This window comes from Bombina bombina, chromosome 7 (assembly GCF_027579735.1).
Source record: "Bombina bombina isolate aBomBom1 chromosome 7, aBomBom1.pri, whole genome shotgun sequence".
Lineage (NCBI taxonomy): Eukaryota > Metazoa > Chordata > Amphibia > Anura > Bombinatoridae > Bombina > Bombina bombina.
The window spans coordinates 442,448,627-442,470,295 of NC_069505.1; the positions used below are offsets into that span (position 1 = coordinate 442,448,627).

Genomic DNA, 21,669 nt, shown 5'->3' on the forward strand with positions numbered 1-21,669 from the left:
TAATTTATATGCCCTTTAAAGCCACCTCTTATCTCAGTGCATGTTGACAGGTTTTCAGTTACACTGCTAGTTCATGTGTCATATAGATAACATTGTTCTCACTCCCGTGAAGTTATTTGAGTCAGCACTGATTGGCTAAAATGCAAGTCTGTGAAAAGAACTGAAATAAGGGGGCCGTTTGCAGAGACTTAGATTTTAGGTTATCACAGAGGTAAAACGGTATTAATCAGGGGCGTATTAATGCATAGGCCAACGAGGCCCGTGCCTAGGGCGGCAGATTTTGGGGGGCGGCACTTCTCTGTTGCACTAAATATGTGCTGAGGAGTTAAGAAAAAAAAATTCAAATTTTGACAGCGCGGTTGTCACGTGACCGGCTTTTTGCCATGTCAATTGACGCCCGCCTTCCTGTCTAGCAAGCCGCGAGAACTTTTGGATCATGGATGTGATGATCAGTGGAGACTGGAGAGGAGCCGGAGGACTGGAGTGGGCTGAACCGGCTTAACTCAGGTAGGTAGGGAAGGGCAGCGCAGCCTAAAGCATTCGCACGCTGACAGAGTCAGAAGGCTAGCTGTGTACACTGTACAGTAAGTGTGGCGTGGCTTCATCTAATGCCGCCCGTCCTACTCCTCTGATATTTGATTGCCTGCCCTGTACAGTTACACAGTGTGTGCTTGTGTATACTGTGTGTAGCGAGCCTTTAGGCAATAAAATAGCAGAGGAGGCGGCATTAGGTTAAGAACCAAGTTTTGAGCAACTCTTGATCTATTTAAATACGCAGACCTGACCCGCTCATTTTAAAAGCAGCTTTGTTTACTTCTTAATGTGGCTGGGCAGTGGGACAGTATATTAGGCATGCATTGCAAACGGAGCTTATTGAAAAGGCAGGGGGGAAATAAGGTTCAGTAAATTTTGCCATGCTCTAAAATGAAAAGAAAAGAAAAAATACTGCCTTTTTAATAAGCTCAGTTTGCAATGCATGCCTAATATACTGCCCACTGCCCAGCCACATTAAGAAGCAAAAATAACTGCTTTTGAAATGCCGGTATGTGAGCACTAAAATTAGCTGTACACGGAGAGCCAGAGACTGGAGAGAGTTGTTCCTAAACATGTGTCCGACACTCCTGGGGTAAAATCAGGCTGCTGTGGAGTGGAGAAGTGCAGGGATGACAGCTGGAGAATGTCTGCTCTTGCACGGTGACGGAACATAGTGGTGAGTGGCTCAGTGAAGGCAGCAGCGGGGGTTGGGCTGTCAGTATGGAGAAAACAGCCGACAAGGGGGGTATGTTTATTAACTGAAAAAATGCTGTCTCTTTTTTTGCTGCATTGTCAGTAAAGAAAGCTGTGTCTCCAGCAAGCTTTTACTCAGTGCTATTTCTGACACTTTTGAAAGAGTGGGGGAAGGGGAGCAGACATGGGTCTAGGACTTAGTAGTATATATATATATATATATATATATATATATATATATATATATATATATATATATATATATATATATATATATATATATATATATATATATATATATATATATATATATATATATATATATATATATATATATATATATATATATATATATATATATATATATATATATATATATATATATATATATATACACTACTAAGTCCCAGCCCCATGTCTGCTCCCCTTCCCCCACTCTTTCAAAGGTGTCATATATATATATATATATATATATATATATATATATATATATATATATGACTCACTGTATATATATGTATATGTGTGTGATGGGACTTAGTAATATATATATATATATATATATATATATATATATGAGAGACATGTACACACACATTATATATATATATATATATATTTATATGTGTGTGTATATATATATATATTTATGTGTGTGTATATGTATGTATATGTACGTATATATATATATATATATATATATATATATATATATATATATATATATATATATATATATATATATATATATATATATATATATATATATATATATATATATATATATATATATATATATATATATATATATATATATATATATATATATATATATGTGTGTGACCAGAGTGAATGCAAGCCCTGGTGAATATCTACTTAAAAAGACATTTTTTTTTTTTTTTTTTTTTTTACACCCTGACCCCAAAAAAACTATGTCTAAAATAAATGCCTTAAAACTGGGGGGGGGATGGGGGGGGCAGCAGAATTTTGAGTGCCTAGGGCAGCACAAAACCTAAATACGCCCCTGGTATTAATATAACTGTTATGCAAAACTGGGGAATAGATAATAAAGGGATTATATTTTTTTTTATTTTTGTAGACTGTCCCTTTAAAACTTCAACCTGTTTGCAATAATCTGTCCATTTTAAATAGGCTGAGTCTGCAGGGAGATCAGATGTAATTCATATCTCTGCTCTAAGGCCTCCTTAATTTATTTCTATACACAATGAACAATACTGAAGTAGCTAGAATAAACCTGAATGTGCAGTTAATTCTGTGCAGCTTTCCTAACACACTCCAGCAAGTATTATTATTATTGGGAGCACACTTTAAAGGGGATAACATTTTACAATTATCAAATGTTTTACAGATACCTGTGTGACAAAGTGGTTCCTGGGAACAGAGTCACCATCATGGGGATCTACTCCATCAGAAAGAGTGGCAAAACATCAACAAAGGGCCGCGATCGAGTGGGTGTGGGGATCCGGAGCTCCTACATTAGGGTAGTAGGGATCCTGGTGGATACTGAAGGCACAGGTGAGTGATCAGTGTAGTTATATTTCCCCCTTCCCCTTGGCTAACAGTGATGCTCAGACCATTGTGTTATCGTCACCCTGTTCAGGAAGAAGTGCTGCAGGTGCCGTGACACCACAGGAGGAAGAGGAGTTCAGGCGTTTGGCATCCAAACCAGACATCTACGAGACCATTTCTAAAAGTATAGCTCCCTCCATCTATGGCAGTAGTGATATCAAGAAGGCTATTGCGTGCCTGCTCTTTGGGGGTTCTCGCAAGAGGTGAGCATTGAGTTTGTTGCAGTTTGCTTAAATTGACTGGGCTTATCGTCACTCAAACCTACTGATGACTAGTGGTTACTGCACTGCTGCTTCGTTAACCTGTTATGTATTGCTCATTTATACCACTAAGTAACACAATGATTCACAACAGTGATAGGAACCTGTTATAGCTTATGTTGAGTATTGCTGCATGTTTTTGGTTTCTCCCCAGACTCCCAGACGGATTGACACGGAGAGGAGATATCAATCTTCTGATGCTGGGAGACCCTGGAACAGCTAAGTCTCAGCTGCTGAAGTTTGTGGAGAGGTGTTCTCCAATTGGGGTAATTGCAATATTTGTATAATTAGCTGATTTACATCTGGGTAATCAAGTACAGCTATCCACATGACTATAGACTGAGTGTTGTGGTCTCGCATGTCTTTGTATATTAGTTGCTAGATTGGTGGCATTGTCAATCTAGAAGCTGGCATTTTTGGTCTGATCCCCATCTGCCCCCTTCCCCCCCCCCCCCCCCCCAATACATTACTGGCTTTGAGAAAACTTATTCTCAGATCTTTGAATATGGCCTTGAAATCAAATTCACATGAATTAATATTTATTCTTTGACTATGTGTGTCCTGCAGGTTTACACCTCTGGAAAAGGCAGCAGTGCAGCTGGTCTGACAGCCTCTGTAATGCGTGATCCTGTGTCCCGTAACTTTATCATGGAAGGAGGAGCCATGGTGCTAGCAGATGGAGGTGTTGTGTGCATTGATGAGTTTGATAAGGTAATGCATTTTACCACAAGTACACGTGCTGTTATGCATCAGTAGCACAGTATGTGTTTCTACTGATCTGAGTTCTGATTGGTAACGGTATAATACTGTGAGCGCATGTTCTAATAACGATGGCATAATACTATGTGATTGTTCTGATTAGCAACGGCATAATACTGTGAGCGTGCGTTCTGATTAGCAACGGTATAATACACTGAGCTCTGATTAGCAACAGTATAATACTGTGAGCGTGCAGCTGCTATTCACACACCATAAGTACTGTTACAGTTCACTGGCCACTAAATGAATAAACTTGAATATGCGGTTTTATCTGCTTTGCTAAATACTCTGGAGCTTTGCACACTATAGAACTACCCAGATATCGGACATAAGGAGGTTCTAAACCACACAGTGTAAGCTCCTGTCGTCCTCTACGCATCAGAAATCCACGTACATAGCATTTATGTGCAGCACCTGTTTTTTGTATTAACATTGAACTGTAGTAATTTCCTGAGATGAACGAGTGCACAAATGTGAGTTGTACAGAATAATTGCCGTTTTATGTGTGGCATTTCAGTTTTTTTTTTTTTTTTTCGTGTTTTTTTTAAATCCTAATTTCTGGCTTCAGATGCGAGAAGATGACAGAGTTGCCATCCATGAGGCGATGGAGCAACAGACAATCTCTATTGCCAAAGCAGGCATTACAACCACCCTGAACTCTCGGTGTTCTGTGCTGGCTGCAGCTAACTCTGTTTACGGTCGCTGGGATGACACAAAAGGGGAAGAGAACATAGACTTCATGCCCACCATCCTCTCCAGATTTGATATGATCTTCATTGTGAAGGATGAGCACAACGAGCAAAGGGACATGGTAAGCAGCAGACTTCTGATAATTTTATATGGGGTACCATTATCTGCAGAGTGGTTTCAAGTACGATGAATGCTCCTTTCACCACTGTAGGTCACTTAGATCTCGTCAGAACATTTGTCAGACTTGAAGGAACAGTAAATACCTTGTCATTTCAAAACATTTCTGTTACTAGAGAATAGCAGCAAATCTAAACAGTTTTAAAACCATTTAACATCCTACTATTGTACTCCACCAACTAGTTTGCTTTATTTGTCAGAGCCAATTCAGACTTGTCAGCAGGCAAGGTTAGCCACAGTCATTATGTTGGTTGCAAAACAATGCACTTTATACTGATGAAGCCAATTAGGGACATATGTAGCAGAGTTAGGCTTGAGAAGTTGGCAGGTGCATTTTCAGCTCTGAGAAACCCCTTTCAGTTAAAGGGTCAGTAAAGTCAAAATTAAAGTTTTATGACTGATAAAATATAAAAAATACTTTCATTATTAAAACTTGATCATTCTTTCTATATACGCTCCTACTGAGCATGTGTAGAAGTGCACAGTATTTACGTATATGCATTTTGTGATTGGCCTTCCTACAGTTTCTTCCCAGCTTGCATCTCTTCTCACACTGCAGTATTTATGGAATGGGGGAGATGGGTACATTGTGACTTCTGTCTTTCTGCAGACTCTTGCCAAGCATGTGATGAATGTGCATTTGAGTGCTCGTACACAGACCCAAGCAGTGGAGGGCGAGGTTGAGCTGAACACACTGAAGAAATATATTGCGTATTGCAGAGTGTAAGTGGGCATATAATGTTAGTGCTGGTCACAACTGGTGTGGGCTTTATAGGTTATTGAGAACTTAGTGTTAAATGAACAGGTGCTAACTTATACAGAGAGCTTGGACTTATTAAAATTGTCTCGTCCTAACAGGAAGTGTGGTCCACGACTCTCAGCAGAAGCAGCAGAGAAGTTAAAGAACAGGTATATTCTAATGCGCAGTGGAGCTCGGGAGCACGAGAGAGAAAGCGAGAAGAGATCCAGCATCCCTATTACAGTCAGGTGTGTGGTACATCCTGGAAATATCAGTTTAGAAAGGGCTAGGGTTATAAAGGGGCTAAAGTCTGACATATTTGTGGCTCTGATGCTGTAGGCAACTGGAAGCCATTGTCCGTATCTCTGAGTCGCTCAGTAAGATGAAGCTGCAGCCGTTTGCCACAGACACAGATGTAGATGAGGCACTGCGGTTATTCCAGGTGTCTACGTTGGATGCTGCCATGTCTGGAAGCCTCTCTGGTAAGGATTCACTCTGGTTTTCTGAAGTATTGTGGCCCCTTAGCGAAATGGGCTATGTGATGGGGCAGCTGTTCAGTGAGAGGAAACTAAAGTCTGGTACTGCACTGAGAGAAATGTTCAACACTTTACCAGGTCTCCTCAATTCTAAATGTTAGCTGAAGCTTTATAAAATGTGCGAGCTGTGTTGTGAGTCCCACAAAGCTGGACAGATAGCTCAGCATGCTAATGCACTGTGGCTGAGCTCTGTAGCAACCCAAGGGTTGCAGGTTCGATCCCCGGCGAGGTCCACTCAGCCTTTCATCCTTCCAAGGTCCATAAAATGAGCAGCGCCTTGAGACCCTTACGGGTAATTAGCCACGTTTTACAAGTATCCAATGCATACATATGAATGTTCATTGTACACTGACTTATTCTTGCAGGTGTTGAAGGATTCACTACACAGGAAGATCATGAGATGCTTTCACGTATTGAAAAGCAGATGAAGAGGAGGTTTGCTATTGGTTCCCAGGTTTCTGAACACAGTATTATCCAGGACTTTATAAAACAGGTGAGTGTGATGAGTTTTCTATCAGGTTTTGTGATTGCTGGTGGCCCTGGCAAGAGGATGTTAATTCTTCGAGCGTGTGGCCCCCAATTCAGTTAGTTAACCTTCAAAGAAAACTGTAGGAAGCTGTAGGTGCACATGTATCTACAGAGCGTATTATTGTTACTATTATTTGTAGAGTGCCAATAGATTCTGCAGAGCTATAAATGTAACATTGTTAGACTATGAGATCCCTCAGACATTTAGAACATTGTTGTGAAGCCTTGCCTGTAAGGGCGAGTTGTGTGTTTAAGTAAATATGTGATAAATGTTAAATGAAGAATAAAAAACAATGTGGTGAATACAATGTGATACAGTATCTTCCTTAGATTCAGGCAGCACCTCAAGGAGACAAAAGAAAAAGTGCAATTCTGTTAATAGTAAAGGGACAGTCACCATCAGAATTTTTGTTTAAAAATATAGATAATCCCTTTATTACCCATTCCCCAGTTTCTCTTGTAAGATGTATAGAGTCCACGGATTCATCCTTGTGGGATATTCTCCTTCTCTACAGGAAGTGGCAGAGAGAGCACAAACAGCAGAGCTACCTATATAGCTTCCCCCCCACAGTCAGTCTCTGCCTGCTTAACTGCTAGGAAGGGCAAAGAGGAGTGTGTGACAAAAATGTTAGGTTTTTATTTTTTCAAGCAAAAGTTTATTTTAAATCGTACCGGTGTGTACTATTTACTCTCTGGCAGAAAAGGGATGAAGTTTCTGCAAGGAGGATGATGATCTTAGCATTTTTGTAACTAAGATCCACTGCTGTTCTCACAAGGGCTGAAGAGTACAGGAAAACTTCAGTTGGGGGAACAGTTTGCAGACTAAACTGCATTAAGGTATTCAGTCTATTTTTTTCTAGACAGACTGTTTATTCTAGAAAAGGCTGGCAATATCCCCATGGGGAAAGGGTAAGCTGTATTCAGACACTTGGATAGGAATTTCAGCTTGCATGAAGGGCTCATTAGTTACTGGTGACACTGTTTGGTAAAAACGTTTTTGTTTATTCAGTAAGTGATGCAATTATAACATATTTTTGAAGGGACTAAAGGGGTCATTATGGCTTGTTTTAGAGTTTTTTTAACCCACATGGTTAATTTAGAGACACTCGTGTTTTTCTGTTAGGCCTCAAACATAGAGTGAGGTGGTAGGGGCCTATTTTCACGCCTCGGTTGCGCAGTTTCTTTTCCTATGAGACTTTTAACTGCTTCTCCAGAGGTTCCTGCCGTGTTTGAGGACTGTAAAAGGTTTTTTCCCCCACAAATTGTTCTGAAGGGCAGGTAGGCGCCACAGCAAAGCTGTGGCAAGGTGCTGAAAGTCTTTTTTACCGGTTTTGATGTTTTTTTTTAATATGGTTTTGCCATTAAGGGGTTAATTGTTTATTTGCATAGCTGTGCAAAGTTACTAAGGCTATATAGTACTGTAAAAAATGTTATGTTTACTGCTTTTTTACTGTTTTGCAGAATTTGTGCAGCTTTTTTTCTCGAAGGCACAGTACCGTTTTATTTCTAAGTGTTATTTACTTTGATTACAGTGTTTTCCAAGCTAGCTTGTTACATTACTAGCCTGTTTAACATGTCTGACACCAAGGAAAATCCTTGTTCAATATGTTTGGAAGCCATTGTGGTACTCCCTCTTAGAATGTGTCCCAATTGTACTGATATGTCTAAACTATAAAGAACATATATTAGCACTTAAAAATAGAGCAATAGATGATTCTCAGTCAGAAGTAAATGAGGGTTCGCCATCTAGCTCTCCCCAAGTGTCACAACCTGTAACGCCCGCACAAGTGACGCCAAGTACCTCTAGTGCGTCAAATTCATTTATTTTACAAGACATGGCCACAGTTATGAATACAACCCTCACAGAGGTTTTATCCTAACTGCCTGGTTTAGAAGGAAAGCAGGACAGCTCTGGGTTAAGGAAAAATGCTGAACAGTCTGACGCTTTAGTAGCCGTATCTGATATGCCCTCAGAATGCTCTGAGGTAGGGGTGAGGGATTTGTTATCTGAGGGAGAAATTTCTGATTCAGGAAAGACGCTTCCTCAGACAGATTCTGATTTGACGGCCTTTAAATTTAAGCTTGAACACCTCCGCTTATTGCTCAGGGAGGTATTAGCGACTCTAGATAATTGTGACCCTATAGTGGTCCCAGAGAAATTGTGTAAAATGGATAAATACTTAGAGGTTCCTGTTTACACTGTTTTTTTCCAGTCCCTAAGAGGATTGTGAATATTATTGCTAAGGAGTGGGATAGACCAGGTATTCCGTTCATTCCCCCTCCTGTTTTTAAGAAAATGTTTCCCATATCTGACACCATGAGGGACTCGTGGCAGACAGTTCTTAAGGTGGAGGTAGCTATTTCTACTCTAAGCATACAACTATACCTATTGAAGTCAGTTGTGCTTTCAAAGATTTTATAGATAAAAAATTAGAGGGTCTCCTGAAGAAAATTTTTCTTCAAGGTTTTCTTCTTCAACCTATTGCGTGCATTGTTCCTGCAACTACTGCAGCTGCTTTCTGGTTTGAGGCTCTAGAAAAGGCTCTTCAGATGGAGACTCCATTAGAAGAAATTTTGGTCAGCATTAAGGCTCTTAAATTGGCTAATTCTTTTATTACAGATGCCGCTTTTCAACTGGCTAAATTTGCGGCAAAGAATTCAGGTTTTGCCATTTTAGCCCGCAGGGCATTATGGTTTAAATCCTGGTTTGCTGATGTGTCATCTAAAACTAAACTTTTGAACATCCCTTTCAAAGGAAAGACCCTATTCGGGCCTGAACTGAAAGATTATTTCAGACATCACTGGAGGGAAAGGTCATGCCCTCCGTCAGGATAGATTAAATAAGATGAGGACCAAACAAATTAATTTTCGTTCCTTACGGAATTTCAAGAGTGGTCCCGCTTCAGCTTCCCCTGCTGCAAAACGAGGGGAATTTTGCCCAATCCAAGTCAGTCTGGAGACCTAACCAGGCTTGGAACAAGGGTAAACAGGCCAAGAAGCCTGCAGCTGCCTCTAAGACGGCATGAAGGGGTAGCCCCCGATCCAGGACCGGATCTAGTAGGGGGCAGACTCTCTTCGCTCTGGCTTGGGCAAGAGATGTTCACGATCCCTGGGCTTTAGAAATTGTGTCCCAGGGATATTTTCTTGAATTCAAAGGCTCTCTTCCAAGGGGGACTTTTCACATTTCTCGATTGTCTGTAAACCAGACAAAGAGAGAGGCGTTCTTACGCTGTGTAGAAGACCTACATACCATGGGGGTGATCCGCCCAGTCCCAAAAGAGGAACAGGGGCTAGGATTTTACTCAAACCTGTTTGTGGTTTCCAAAAAAGAGGGAACTTTCAGATCAATCTTGGATCTCAAAATTCTAAACAAGTTCCTCATAGTTCCATCATTAAAGATGGAGACTATTCGGTCTATTCTACCTCTGATCCAGGAGGGTCAATATATGACCACCGTGGACTTAAAGGATGTGTATCTACACATCCCTATTCACAGAATTTTCACAAGGGTCCCTTCTGGCGGTTCTACGACCACAGGGCATAGCAGTGGCGCCTTATCTAGACGACATCTTAATTCAGGCGTCAACTTTCCAGCTATCAAAGTCTCACACGGACATTGTGTTGGCTTTTCTGAGATCTCACGGGTGGACGGTGAACATAAGAGTTCTCTCTTCCCTCCTTATAAGAGTTTCCTTCCTAGGGACTCTGATAGACTCGGTAGAAATGAAAATATTTCTGACGGAGGTCAGAAAATCAAAACTCTTAACCACTTGCCGAGCTCTTCATTCCATTCCTCGGCCATCTGTGGCTCAGTATATGGAGGTAATCGGACTCATGGTAGCGGCAATGGACATAGTTCCTTTTGCCCGCCTACACCTCAGACCACTGCAACTATGTATGCTCAAACAGTAGGAATGGGCATTATGCAGATTTGTCTCCTCAACTGCATCTGGACCAGGAGACCAGAGATTCTCTTCTCTGGTGGTTGTCTCAGGACCACCTGTCTCAGGGAATGTGTTTCCGCAGGCCAGAGTAGCTCATTGTAACGACAGATGCCAGCCTGCTAGGCTGGGGTGCAGTCTGGAACTCCCTGAAAGCACAGGGCTTATGGTCTCGGGAGGAAACTGTCCTCCCGATTAAATATTCTAGAACTGAGAGCGATATTCAATGCGCTTCAGGTGTGGCCTCAGCTTGCTGCGGCCAAATTAATCAGGTTTCAGTCGGACAACATCACGACACTAGCTTATATCAATCATCAAGGAGTTCTCTAGCGATGATGGAGGTAACCAAAATAATCCGATGGGCAGAGGATCACTTTTGCCATCTCTCAGCAATCCACATCCCAGGAGAACTGGGAGGCGGATTTCCTAAGTCGTTGGACTTTTTATCTGTGGGAGTGGGAACTCCATCCGGAGGTATTTGCCCAGCTGATTCAGCTATGGGGCACACCAGAGTTGGATCTGATGGTGTCCCGTCAGAATGCCAAACTTCCTCGTTATGGGTCCAAGTCCCGGGATCCCAAGGCGGTACTGATGGATGCTCTAGCAGTGCCTTGGTCCTTCAATCTGGCCTATGTATTTCCTCTCCTTCTACGTCTGGTTGCCAGAATAAAGCAGGAGAGCGCTTTGGTGAGTCTGATGGCACCTGCGTGGCCACGTAGGACTTGGTATGCAGACCTAGTGGACATGTCCTCGGTTCTACCATGGACTCTGCCAATGAGGCGGGACCTTCTAATCCAAGGTCTGTTCACGCATCCAAATCTCTGCGTCTGACTGCTTGGAGATTGGACGCCTGATTCTGTCAAAGCGTGGTTTCTCTGAGTCGGTCATTGATATCCTGATTCAGGCTAGAAAGCCTGTCTCCAGGCAGATCTGTCATAAGATTTGGCGCAAATATCTTTATTGGTGTGAATCCAAAGGTTACTCGTGGAGTAAGATTAGGATTCCTAGAATATTGTCTTTTCTCCAAGAAGGTTTGGAGAAGGGATTATCAGCTAGTTCCTTATAAGGACAAATATCTGCTTTGTCTATTCTTCTACACAAACGCCTGGCAGATGTCCCAGACGTTCAAGCGTTTAGTCAGGGTTTGGTCAGAATCCAGCCTGTATTTAAACCTGTTGCTCCGCCATGGAGCCTAAATTTAGTTCTTAAAGTTCTTCAAGGGGTTCCGTTTGAACCTATGCATTCCATGGATATTAAGCTTCTATCTTGGAAAGATTTTTTAGTAGCTATCTCTTCGGCTCGAAGAGTTTCTGAGCTATATGCTTTACAGTATGATTCCCCTTATTTTATTTTCCATGCAGATAAGGTTGTTTTGCGTACCAAACCTGGGTTTCTTCCTAAGGTTGTTTCTAATAAGAATATCTATCAAGAGATTGTTGTTCTTTCACTGTGTCCTGATCCTTCTTCAAAGAATCTGTTGCACAATCTTGATGTGGTTAGTGCTTTAAAGTTCTACTTACAAGCAACTAAAGATTTCCATCAAACATCTTCATTGTTTGTTCTGGTAAGCGGAGCGGTCAGAAGGCTACTGCTACCTCTTTACTTTTGGCTGAAAAGCATCATCAGTTTGGCCTATGAGACTGCTGGACAGCAGCCTCCTGAAAGAATTACTGCTCATTCTACTAGAGGCTGTGGCTTCCACATGGCTTTTTAAAATGAGGCTTCTGTTGAACAGATTTGTAATGCGGCGACTTGGTCTTCGCTTCATACTTTTTCCAAATTTGATACTTTTGCTTCTTTGGAGGCTATTTTTGGGAGACAGGTTCTACAAGCAGTGGTGCCTTCCGTTTTAAGGTCCCTGTCTTGTCCCTCCCTTTATCCGTGTCCTAAAGCTTTGGTATTGGTGTCCCACAAGTAAGGATGAATCCGTGGACTCGATACATCTTACAAGAGAGAACATATTTTATGCTTACCTGATAAATTTATTTCTCTTGTGATGTATCGAGTCCACGGCCCGCCCTGTTTATTAAGACAGGCATATATATTTTTATTTTTAAACTTTGTCACCACTGCACCCTATAGTTTCTCCTTTTTCTTCCTAGCCTTCGGTCGAATGACTGAGGGGGGAGCTATATAGGCAGCTCTGCTGTGGGTGCTCTCTCTGCCACTTCCTGTAGGGAAGGAGAATATCCCACAAGTAAGGATGAATCCGTGGACTCGATACATCACAAGAGAAATAAATTTATCAGGTAAGCATAAATTATGTTTTTGCACAACCAACACAGTTATAATACACTTTCTTTCTTTTACAAGATACGATTAGTCCACGGATTTCATCCTTGTGGGATATCGCCTCCTGGTCAGCAGGAGGAGGCGAAGAGCACCATGGTGCCACTGAGTGCTACTTTGTGCTAGGGTGTAGCCTAGATCAGATCAGTCTCTTCAGTAAAAAGAGAAGCATTTGGTGGCTTTAAAGCAATGGGAACTTGTCGGGACATAATTCTCACTGCGCCTCCCATACTGTGATGCTGCCCTTTCTGTGATGGCCTAAGCTGCATTTAACTCAGGCTTCATCTTTCTTTTTCAAGATACGATGAGTCCACGGATTTCATCCTTATGGGATATCTCCTCCTGGTCAGGAGTGAGTACTATTTTTCTCAGGGTGGAGCATCAGTTTCAGCAATGGGAACTGAGGAATTTTCTACATTATCACTTCACTCCCCATGCTGGTGCTGCCCTGCTTAATGGTCTTATAAGATGTCACATAAGACCTTATTTGTCCCCACAGACCTGCAGGAGGTGATGTAAAGAGTCCTCTTCTTTGTGTGGGACAACTTGCATAATAAGTTTTATTCCCCTATCTGTTTCTCTTATTATACTATTTAGATAATATGAAGTGGTTTGGTGTACTTATGTGATCTGTTTTTTTGCTAAGGGGTCAGACACGGTATCACTTCTGAGGAGAAAGATTGTGTCAAAAGGGTTCTTTATACCTTTATTTTTTAAACAAGAGTTTGTTTTGTGGGACACATTGGCTGTTAAACGACTCAGATTTTCCCGACATTGATTAATTTCATGATGCGTTGGTTATTCTCTACTTACTTTTGCGCGCTTTGCTGCGCACTTGTTCCGGTCTCTGAAACGGAGGAGTATTACAGAGCTCCTGTTGCTTCCTAGGTCCACTTGGTTTGACTTACTCGCAAGTGGACTTAGGCAGTGATTCTTGGGCATCTTGTTGGAGCTGTGCTTCGGTACTGGGGTTAGTTTTAGTCAGAAGGTCTTTAATTGCTAACGATGTAAATATACCTGGCTATAGCAACTGCATATTACTTATCATTTGCAGTAGAAAACTTTTATATCGTAGAAAGCTTATATTGTTTTTCACATTTGCAAAGAAAAATTCATGTCGTTTTAAAATTTAAAGGCACAGTACAGTTTATCAAATATAAAGACACAGTACTTTTTTTTTTTTTTTTTTTCTTTTGTTTCGTATATCTGACACGACCAATATTGCCCTTGTTTTTCTGTTTAACATGGCTGACCTACTGGAACAGACTTGTTCTATGTGCTTAGCTGCCAATGTGGACCCCCCTCTTACATTTTGTCCCTCCTGTACTGAGAGGGCTCTACAGTTTAAAAAACAAATTTTCTTTAATGGAAATGGCTCTAAGGATGCTTCTCAGCTTGATGACTCAGGGTATGCCGCTACTTTCTCCCCAAGCGTCACAGCCTTTAACACCTTCTCAGGCACCATCAACTGTGTCCACCTAATTTACTCTGCAGGATATGGCAGCAGTTATGTCATCTACTCTTACAGACGTTTTGTCTAAGTTGCCAGTGTTGCAAGGCAAACTTAGTAGAAGAGCAGACCAGGTGGTACAGGTGACTTCTGACTCTTTGATGGCGATCTCCGATGTACACTCCCAGGGTTCTGAAGTGGGAGTTAGGGAGACTCTATCTGAAGGGGAATTGTCTGATTCAGGAAGTGCATTACCCCAGACAGATTCGGATGTGATGTCCTTCTTCAGATTTAAGCTTGAACACCTCCGTCTGTTCCGGGAAGTCTTGATGACTCTGGATTATTGTGGTACCAACAGAGAAATTGTGTAAGATGGACAAATACTTGGAGGTTCCTTCTTACTGTTTTTCCGGTTCCTAAGAGAATTTCGAATATTACACAGGAATGGGAAAGACCGGGTATTCAGTTTTCACCTTCCCCTGCCTTTAAGAAAATGTAGCCTATAGCTGACACCGTTAGGAATTCTTGGCAAACGGTCCCCAAGGTGGAGGGAGCTATAGCTACCCTGGCTAAGCGTACGACTATCCCTATTGAGGACAGTTGTGCTTTCAAAGACCCTATGGACAAAAAGTTGGAGGGTCTTCTGAAAAAGCTGTTTATTCATCAAGGGTGTTTCTATTACAACTGACGGCCTGCATTGTCCCTGTTACAACTGCGGCCGCATTTTGGTTTGATGCCTTAGAGTCTCTTAAGACTGATTTCTTTAGAGTAAATAATGGATAGAATTAAGGCCCTTAAGCCGGATGCCGCTTTCCAGATTGCAAAATTGGCGACTAAGAATGCAGGTTTTCCATTTTAGCACGCAGAGCCTTATGGTTAAAATCTTGGTCTGCGGATGTGTCCTCTAAATCCAATCTTTTGGCTATTCCTTTCAAAGGTAAGATCCTATTCGGGCCTGACTTGAGAGATCATTTCTGACATTACAGGACGTAAGGGTCATCTCCTACCTCAGGATAAGACTTCTAAGCAGAGGGGCAGACAGTAATTTTCGTTCTTTTGAAACTTCAAGGGAGTTCCCTCTTCCACTAAACAGGAAGGGAACTTTGCACAAGCCAAGTCTGTCTGGAGACCCAACCAGGCTTGGAACAAGGGTAAAAAACCCAAGAAGCCCGCTGCTGCTCCCAAGACAGCATGAAGGGGTGGCCCCCGATCCGGGACCGGCTCTAGTAGGGGGCAGACTTTCTTTGTCCAGGCTTGGATAAGAGACGTTCAGGATCCCTGGACACTAGAAATCGTGTCTCAGGGGTATCTACTAGAGTTAAAATTCCCTCCCAAGGGGAAGGTTTCTCCTTTCACGATTGTCTGTAGACCAGATAAAAAGAGAGGCGTTTTTACATTGTGTAAAAGACCTCTCCACTATGGGAGTAATTTGTCCTGTTCCAATACAGAGGCAGGGGTTTTACTCAAATCTTTTTGTGGTTCCCAAAAAAGAGGGAACGCTCAGACCCATTTTAGATCTCAAGAGTCTAAACAAGTTCCTCAGAGTCCCATCCTTCAAGATGGAGACTATTCGGACAATTCCTCCATTGATCCAGGAGGGTCAATATGACTACCGTGGATTTAAAGGATGCATACCTTCACATTCCTATCCACAAAGATCATCACCAGTTCCTAAGAATTGCCTTTCTGGACAAACATTTTCAGTTCGTGGGTCTGCCCTTCGGGTTGGCCACGGCACCAATGATCTTCACAAAGGTTCTAGGGTCTCTGCTGGCGGTTCTCAGACCACGGGGCATTGCAGTGGCGCCTTATCTGGACGATGTTCTAATCCAAGCGTCGTTTTATCATCTAAAAAAGTCTCATACCGACATAGTTCTGTCCTTGCTAAGGACTCACGGGTAGAAGGTGAATCTAGAAAAGAGTTCACCAATTCCACAGACAAGGGTTCCTTTTCTGGGAACTCTTAATAGATTCCGTATCCGTGAAAATCTTCTTGACGGAGGTCAGGAAGTTTAAAGATTCTGAATACATGCCAAACCCTTCAGTCCAATTCTCGACCTTCAGTGGCTCAGTGCATAAAGGTAATTGGATTGATGGTGGCGGCAATGGACATCATTCCGTTTGCTCGTTTTCATCTCAGACCTCTACAGCTGAGCATGCTCAGGCAGTGGAATGGAGATTATGCAAATTTGTCTTCTCAGAGCTGGATCAGGAGACAAGAGACTATTCTTTGGCGGTTGTCGCCAGATCATCTGTGCCAAGGGCTACTGCAGACATTCATGGGTGATAGTGATAACGGATGCCAGTCTACTAGGTTGGGGCGCAGTCTGGAATTCCCTGAAGGCTCAGGGTGTGTGGACTCGGTCGGAGTCTTTACTTCCGAGCAATATTCAATGCGCTTCAGGCTTGGCCTCAGTTGGCTTCGGCAAAATTCATCTGGGAGGAACAAGTGGAATCTTCCATTGAGGCAGGACCTTCTCATTCAGGGACCCTTCCATCACCCGAATCTAGTTTCTCTGCAGCTAACTGCTTGAACGCTTAATTTTATCTAAGCAAGGGTTTTCTGATGTGGTCATTGATACCTTGATTCAGGCACGTAAGCCTGTTACTAGAAGGATTTACCATAAGATATGGCGTAAATATCTTTATTGGTGTGAATCCAAGGGATACTCATGGAGTAAGGTTTGGATTCCCAGGATTTTGTCTTTTCTCCAAGACGGATTGGAGAAAGGGTTGTCAGCAAGTTCCTTAAAGGGACAGATTTCAGCTTTGTCTATTTAGTTACACAAGCGTCTGGCAGATGTTCAATCTATTTGTCAGGCTCTGACTAGAATCAGGCCTGTGTTTAGACCAATAACTCCTCGGAGTTTGAATTTAGTTCTTCAAGGGGTTCTGTTTGAACCTATGCATTCCATAGATATAAAGTTATTATCTTGGAAAGTTTTACTTTTGGTTGCTATTTCTTCTGCTTGCAGAGTATCTGAGCTTTCAGCATTACAATGTGATTCTCCTTATCTTATTTTTCATTCAGATAAGGTGGTGTTACGTACCAAACCTGGTTTCCGGCCTAAGTTTGTTTCTGATAAGAATATTAATCAGGAAATTGTTCCTCCTTTGTGTCCTAATCCTTCTAAGAAGGAGCGACTGTTACATAATTTGGATGTGATCCGTGCTTTGAAGTTTTACTTACAGGCCACTAAGGATTTTCGTCAATCATCTTCCCTGTTCATTGTGTTTTCTGGGAAGCGTAGGAGTCAGAAAGCTACGGCTACCTCTTTCTTTTTGGCTGAAGAGTATCATCCGTGTTGCATATGAGACTGCTGGACAGCAGCCTCCTGAATGAATTACGGCTCATTCTACTAGGGCTGTGGCTTCCTCATGGGCATTCAAAAATGCTTCTGTTGAACAGATTTGCAAACCTGCAACTTGGTCGTCTATTCACACATTTTCCAAATTTGATACTTTTGCCTCGTCTGAGGCTGTTTTTGGGAGGAAAGTTCTTCAAGCAGTGGTGCCTTCCGTTTAGTTCTGTCTTGTCATTCCCTTTTCATCAGTTTACTATAGCTTTGGTATTGTATCCCACAAGTAAGGATGAAATCCTTGGACTCATCGTATCTTGTAAAAGAAAATGGAAGTTTATTCTTACCAGATAAATTTGTTTCTTTAATGATACGATGAGTCCACGGCCCACCCTGTTTTTTCTAAGACAGGTCTTTATTTTTGTTGAACTTCAGTCACCTCTGCACCTTGGCTTTTCCTTTCTCTTCCTAACTTCGGTCGAATGACTGGAGTGGGAGGGAAGGGAGGAGCTATAAATACAGCTCTGCTGTGGTGCTCTTTGCCGCCTCCTGCTGACCAGGAGGCGATATCCCATAAATAAAATCCGTGGACTCCTCATATCGTAAAAGAAACAAATTTTATCAGGTAAGAATAAATTTCCCTTTTTTTTTTTTTTTTTTTTTTTTTTTTCCTTAAAGGGATAGGAAAGTAAAATTTAAAGTTGGATGATTCCAATAGAACGTGATTTTAAAACACTTTTAAATTCACTTCTATTTTCAAATGTGCTTTGTTTTTTTGGTATCCTTTGTTGAAAGAGAGTGTGCACACATGCTACACTAGTGGGAGCAAGCTTGTAATTGGTGCCTGCATCTCTTGTGATTGGCTGACTAGATGTGTTCTAGTTGCCAGTAGTGCAATGCTGTTCCTTCAGCAAAAGGTAACAAGAGAATAAAGCAACTGATAATAAAATAAATTGGAAAGTTGTTTAAAATAATACGTTCTATCAAAATCATGAGAAAATGTTGGGATTTCCTGTTCCTTTAACGTTTATCACATATTCACTTGTTCACTTTTGATTTGTTACATTATTGATACACAAGTTGTGTTTGGTGTAGTCATATATTGCTATTAACAAGACCAGTGAATGGAGTTTTTGTTTTTTTTTTTTTTACACACTTTCTGCTTTTTGCTACAGAAATATCCTGAGCATGCTATACACAAGGTACTGCACCTGATGATGAGACGTGGAGAGATCCAGCATCGTCTGCAACGCAAAGTTTTGTATCGCATTAAGTGAGCGTTTAATGTTCAGCGAGGATTGTGATTATGGACAAAGGATAACCCTTGCACAGTGGAAGCCTCTTGGAGTTGGGGACACCGGTTTTTCCATTTCACACCGCCCCCTCCTAAAACTAGACAAAGTCATTTGTGGCTCCTGGAAATTTGGTGAATCTTAATTGATCTGTGCTTAAGGCTGAAGATGGCACCTGGCTGTTATGCTGCTTATTTCCTAAAAATCGAACTGAGTTGTTTTCTCTGTTAGTGACACAGATCTGTAAATGGCACAGATCTGACTTATTTTGTATCTAACTTCTGACATAGCTGTTCCGGTGTTGGCTCTTGGAGATGCATCATATGGACCTTGTTACTTTTTATCTCCTATACACTGGTAGTCATTCATGATAAATAAAAAAAAATTTTGTACTTAAAAGATAATAAAAACATTTGCATATCCTTGTATTTGTGCTTTTGTTTTAAAGGGCTTGGGAGTGATAACATTGTTAAAAAGTTTACTGTCCTCTGAATACTGCAGTATAGTAGAAGAGGTAAAGTGAGGTGTTGGAATAGATTCTTCAATCAAGAGTTTATTTTAAAAGGTACCAGTGAGTACTATTTTTCTCAGGGTAGAGCTACAGGCTTTTCAGCAAGGGACCAGGGAGATCTTAGTTCTGTGACTCCCATACCATTTGCTGCCCTGATGATGGTCTTAGAAAATATTATCTAAGACCCTGTTTGTTCCCACAGATCGTCTGAAGGTGGTGAAAAGAGCATCTTCATTGTATGGGACCACGTCATGCTGCGCTCAGCATTAAGGTATGTGCAGTAATTTGCTTCTGGGGAGACTGAGGTATCTCAGAACAGACTGGCATTTATTCCCTATACCGGGAAGGGGTAATCCGTTTGCACAGAGTTAATGAGTGGTGTGCATGGGTTTCCCCTCTTTATTAGGTGAAGTCAGCTGTGTTTTCAGTGCTCTAATATGTAATTAACCCGGTGGGCATAATATGTTTGTGGGCTTGACGCTGGGAGATTGCGGAGTTATTCCCCAAGTGTTCTAACGTTAACTGTGGTTAAGCTAATGACAGGACAGGGGAGTGTGTTTGTTTGAGGGGCACATTGGCAGTACACTTTATAATTGCTTGCGTTGGTTAAAACCGACATTTCTTTTACAAGATATGACGAGTCCACGGATTTTATCCTTATGGGATATCGCCTCCTGGACAGGACCTCGGTAGAAAGAGTGGACCTCTTGACACATGAGTTATTATGCTGTTCCTCAGCATAGAGGTAAGTGCGTTCTCTTATTCTGGGGCTCTGCAGCTTATCTCAGATCTGACTGTACTCTACCTTTTCTCTCTATCTGGGGTTTATATGACTAAGGAAAATGTACCCTATAGTTACCCTTTGTTAATATGCAGATTCTCTTTGGGCTTATCAGAGGAGAACCAACATTATTTAGCTCCTACAGACCTTCTAGTGAGGATACGATGTGCTAGAGGCGCTGGGGATGTGTAGTGTTATACCATGTATACGATGTATTTAATCATCTGGGGCAAATCTCTGTTACTATTGTGGTGATTATCGCATAAGAGATGGACGACGCTGGGGATTGTGTTTTGAGTGTAGTCTTTGAATGGCGGTTCTCCGTGGTGATTACAACGGAACTGCAGGGTTATGTTTACGCCCACGAAGGTGGGGCTTGATATTTGTGCACTTTCTGCGCAGTACATCCTCTGTTGGGGCTCCGGAAATAGCGGTTCCTTCACGGTCACTAAGTTTGCTTATTATTACACCTAACCAGTGTTAATTTTGACGGCAAATTTCAATTTAGTCTTAGTTTTAGTCTTTTGACTAAAATGCCGTTTTAGTCGTATTTTAGTCATCTGAATTGTTTTAGTTTTAGTCTAGTTTTAGTCGACTAAATTTTCAGTAGATTTTAGTCGACTAAATCCCAGTAGATTTTAGTCAACTAAAATCTAAGGGGTTTAGTTAAAGTGTAATGTGTCATTTAAGCATTTCTCTATCATTTGCAAACTGATTACATACTCCAGGAGTAAACATAATACCTGTTAATATTTATGGTATTAAAGTTTAAACATGCAATATAGACACAGATTTAGCCGTTGTGATATGTAACATCTTTATTAAACTTACAATTAAATAAAACCAAGTTTCATAAAAAAACAGAAGTGCAACTTTAAAATATAAAAAAAAACTGTATTGGCTAAATTGAACATATTACCCAATATAAAACCTTTAACAGTTCTCTGTTAATAATGAAAACAAGTATCAAGTAACTCAACACAACAAAAAGTTTCTGCAGATAGCACAGGCACAGCATAACTTAAACCCATACTTGTGGGTTATGCTTATTTCTATAGGAAGAATCAATTGATTGTTCACATATTCGAAACAATTTCGGCAACGATATTAGCACTGCTCAAATACTTCCAAACTCATTATATACTCCTGGAGTAAAGGTTTATTAACCTGTTTTTATTTATGGTATTAAGGTTTGAACATGCAATACAGATTTAACAGATTTAACTGTTGTGGTATATAACATGTCTTTATTTATCTTAAAATTTAATAAAATTAAGTTTCGTAAATTTTACAAAAGAGCAGTAATTAGATATGGATTGATTATAACAACTTGCATAAAATGTTTTTGTCAGCAAATTTTGATTTAGTTTTAGTCATAGTCTTTTGACTAAAATGTCATTTTGATTTAGTTTTAGTCATAGTCTTTTGACTAAAATGTCATTTTGATTTAGTTTTAGTCATAGTCTTTTGACTAAAATGTCATTTTGATTTAGTTTTAGTCGTATTTTAGTCATCAGAATTTCTTTAGTTTTATAGTCATTTTAGTCGACGAAATTAACACTGCACCTAACAAGCAATCTTAAGTGCGCCGCACGTGAGG

The 21,669-nt window shown here is 41.0% G+C and overlaps 1 protein-coding gene across 1 annotated transcript in view; it reads left to right on the forward strand.

Annotated features, from left to right (window-relative positions):
• The window catches only part of MCM5 (minichromosome maintenance complex component 5), a 47,931-nt gene extending 28,726 nt beyond the window's left edge, over positions 1–19,205 (forward strand). Inside the window, exons 6-15 of the mRNA XM_053721381.1 lie at positions 2,597–2,763; positions 2,849–3,020; positions 3,232–3,343; positions 3,645–3,788; positions 4,405–4,647; positions 5,314–5,426; positions 5,562–5,690; positions 5,782–5,924; positions 6,344–6,471; positions 18,661–19,205. Of these exons, the coding sequence (XP_053577356.1) occupies positions 2,597–2,763; positions 2,849–3,020; positions 3,232–3,343; positions 3,645–3,788; positions 4,405–4,647; positions 5,314–5,426; positions 5,562–5,690; positions 5,782–5,924; positions 6,344–6,471; positions 18,661–18,762 (1,453 nt within the window). The 3' untranslated portion in view covers positions 18,763–19,205. The remainder of the gene's footprint in view (positions 1–2,596; positions 2,764–2,848; positions 3,021–3,231; positions 3,344–3,644; positions 3,789–4,404; positions 4,648–5,313; positions 5,427–5,561; positions 5,691–5,781; positions 5,925–6,343; positions 6,472–18,660) is intronic.
• Positions 19,206–21,669: the final 2,464 nt, after the last annotated feature.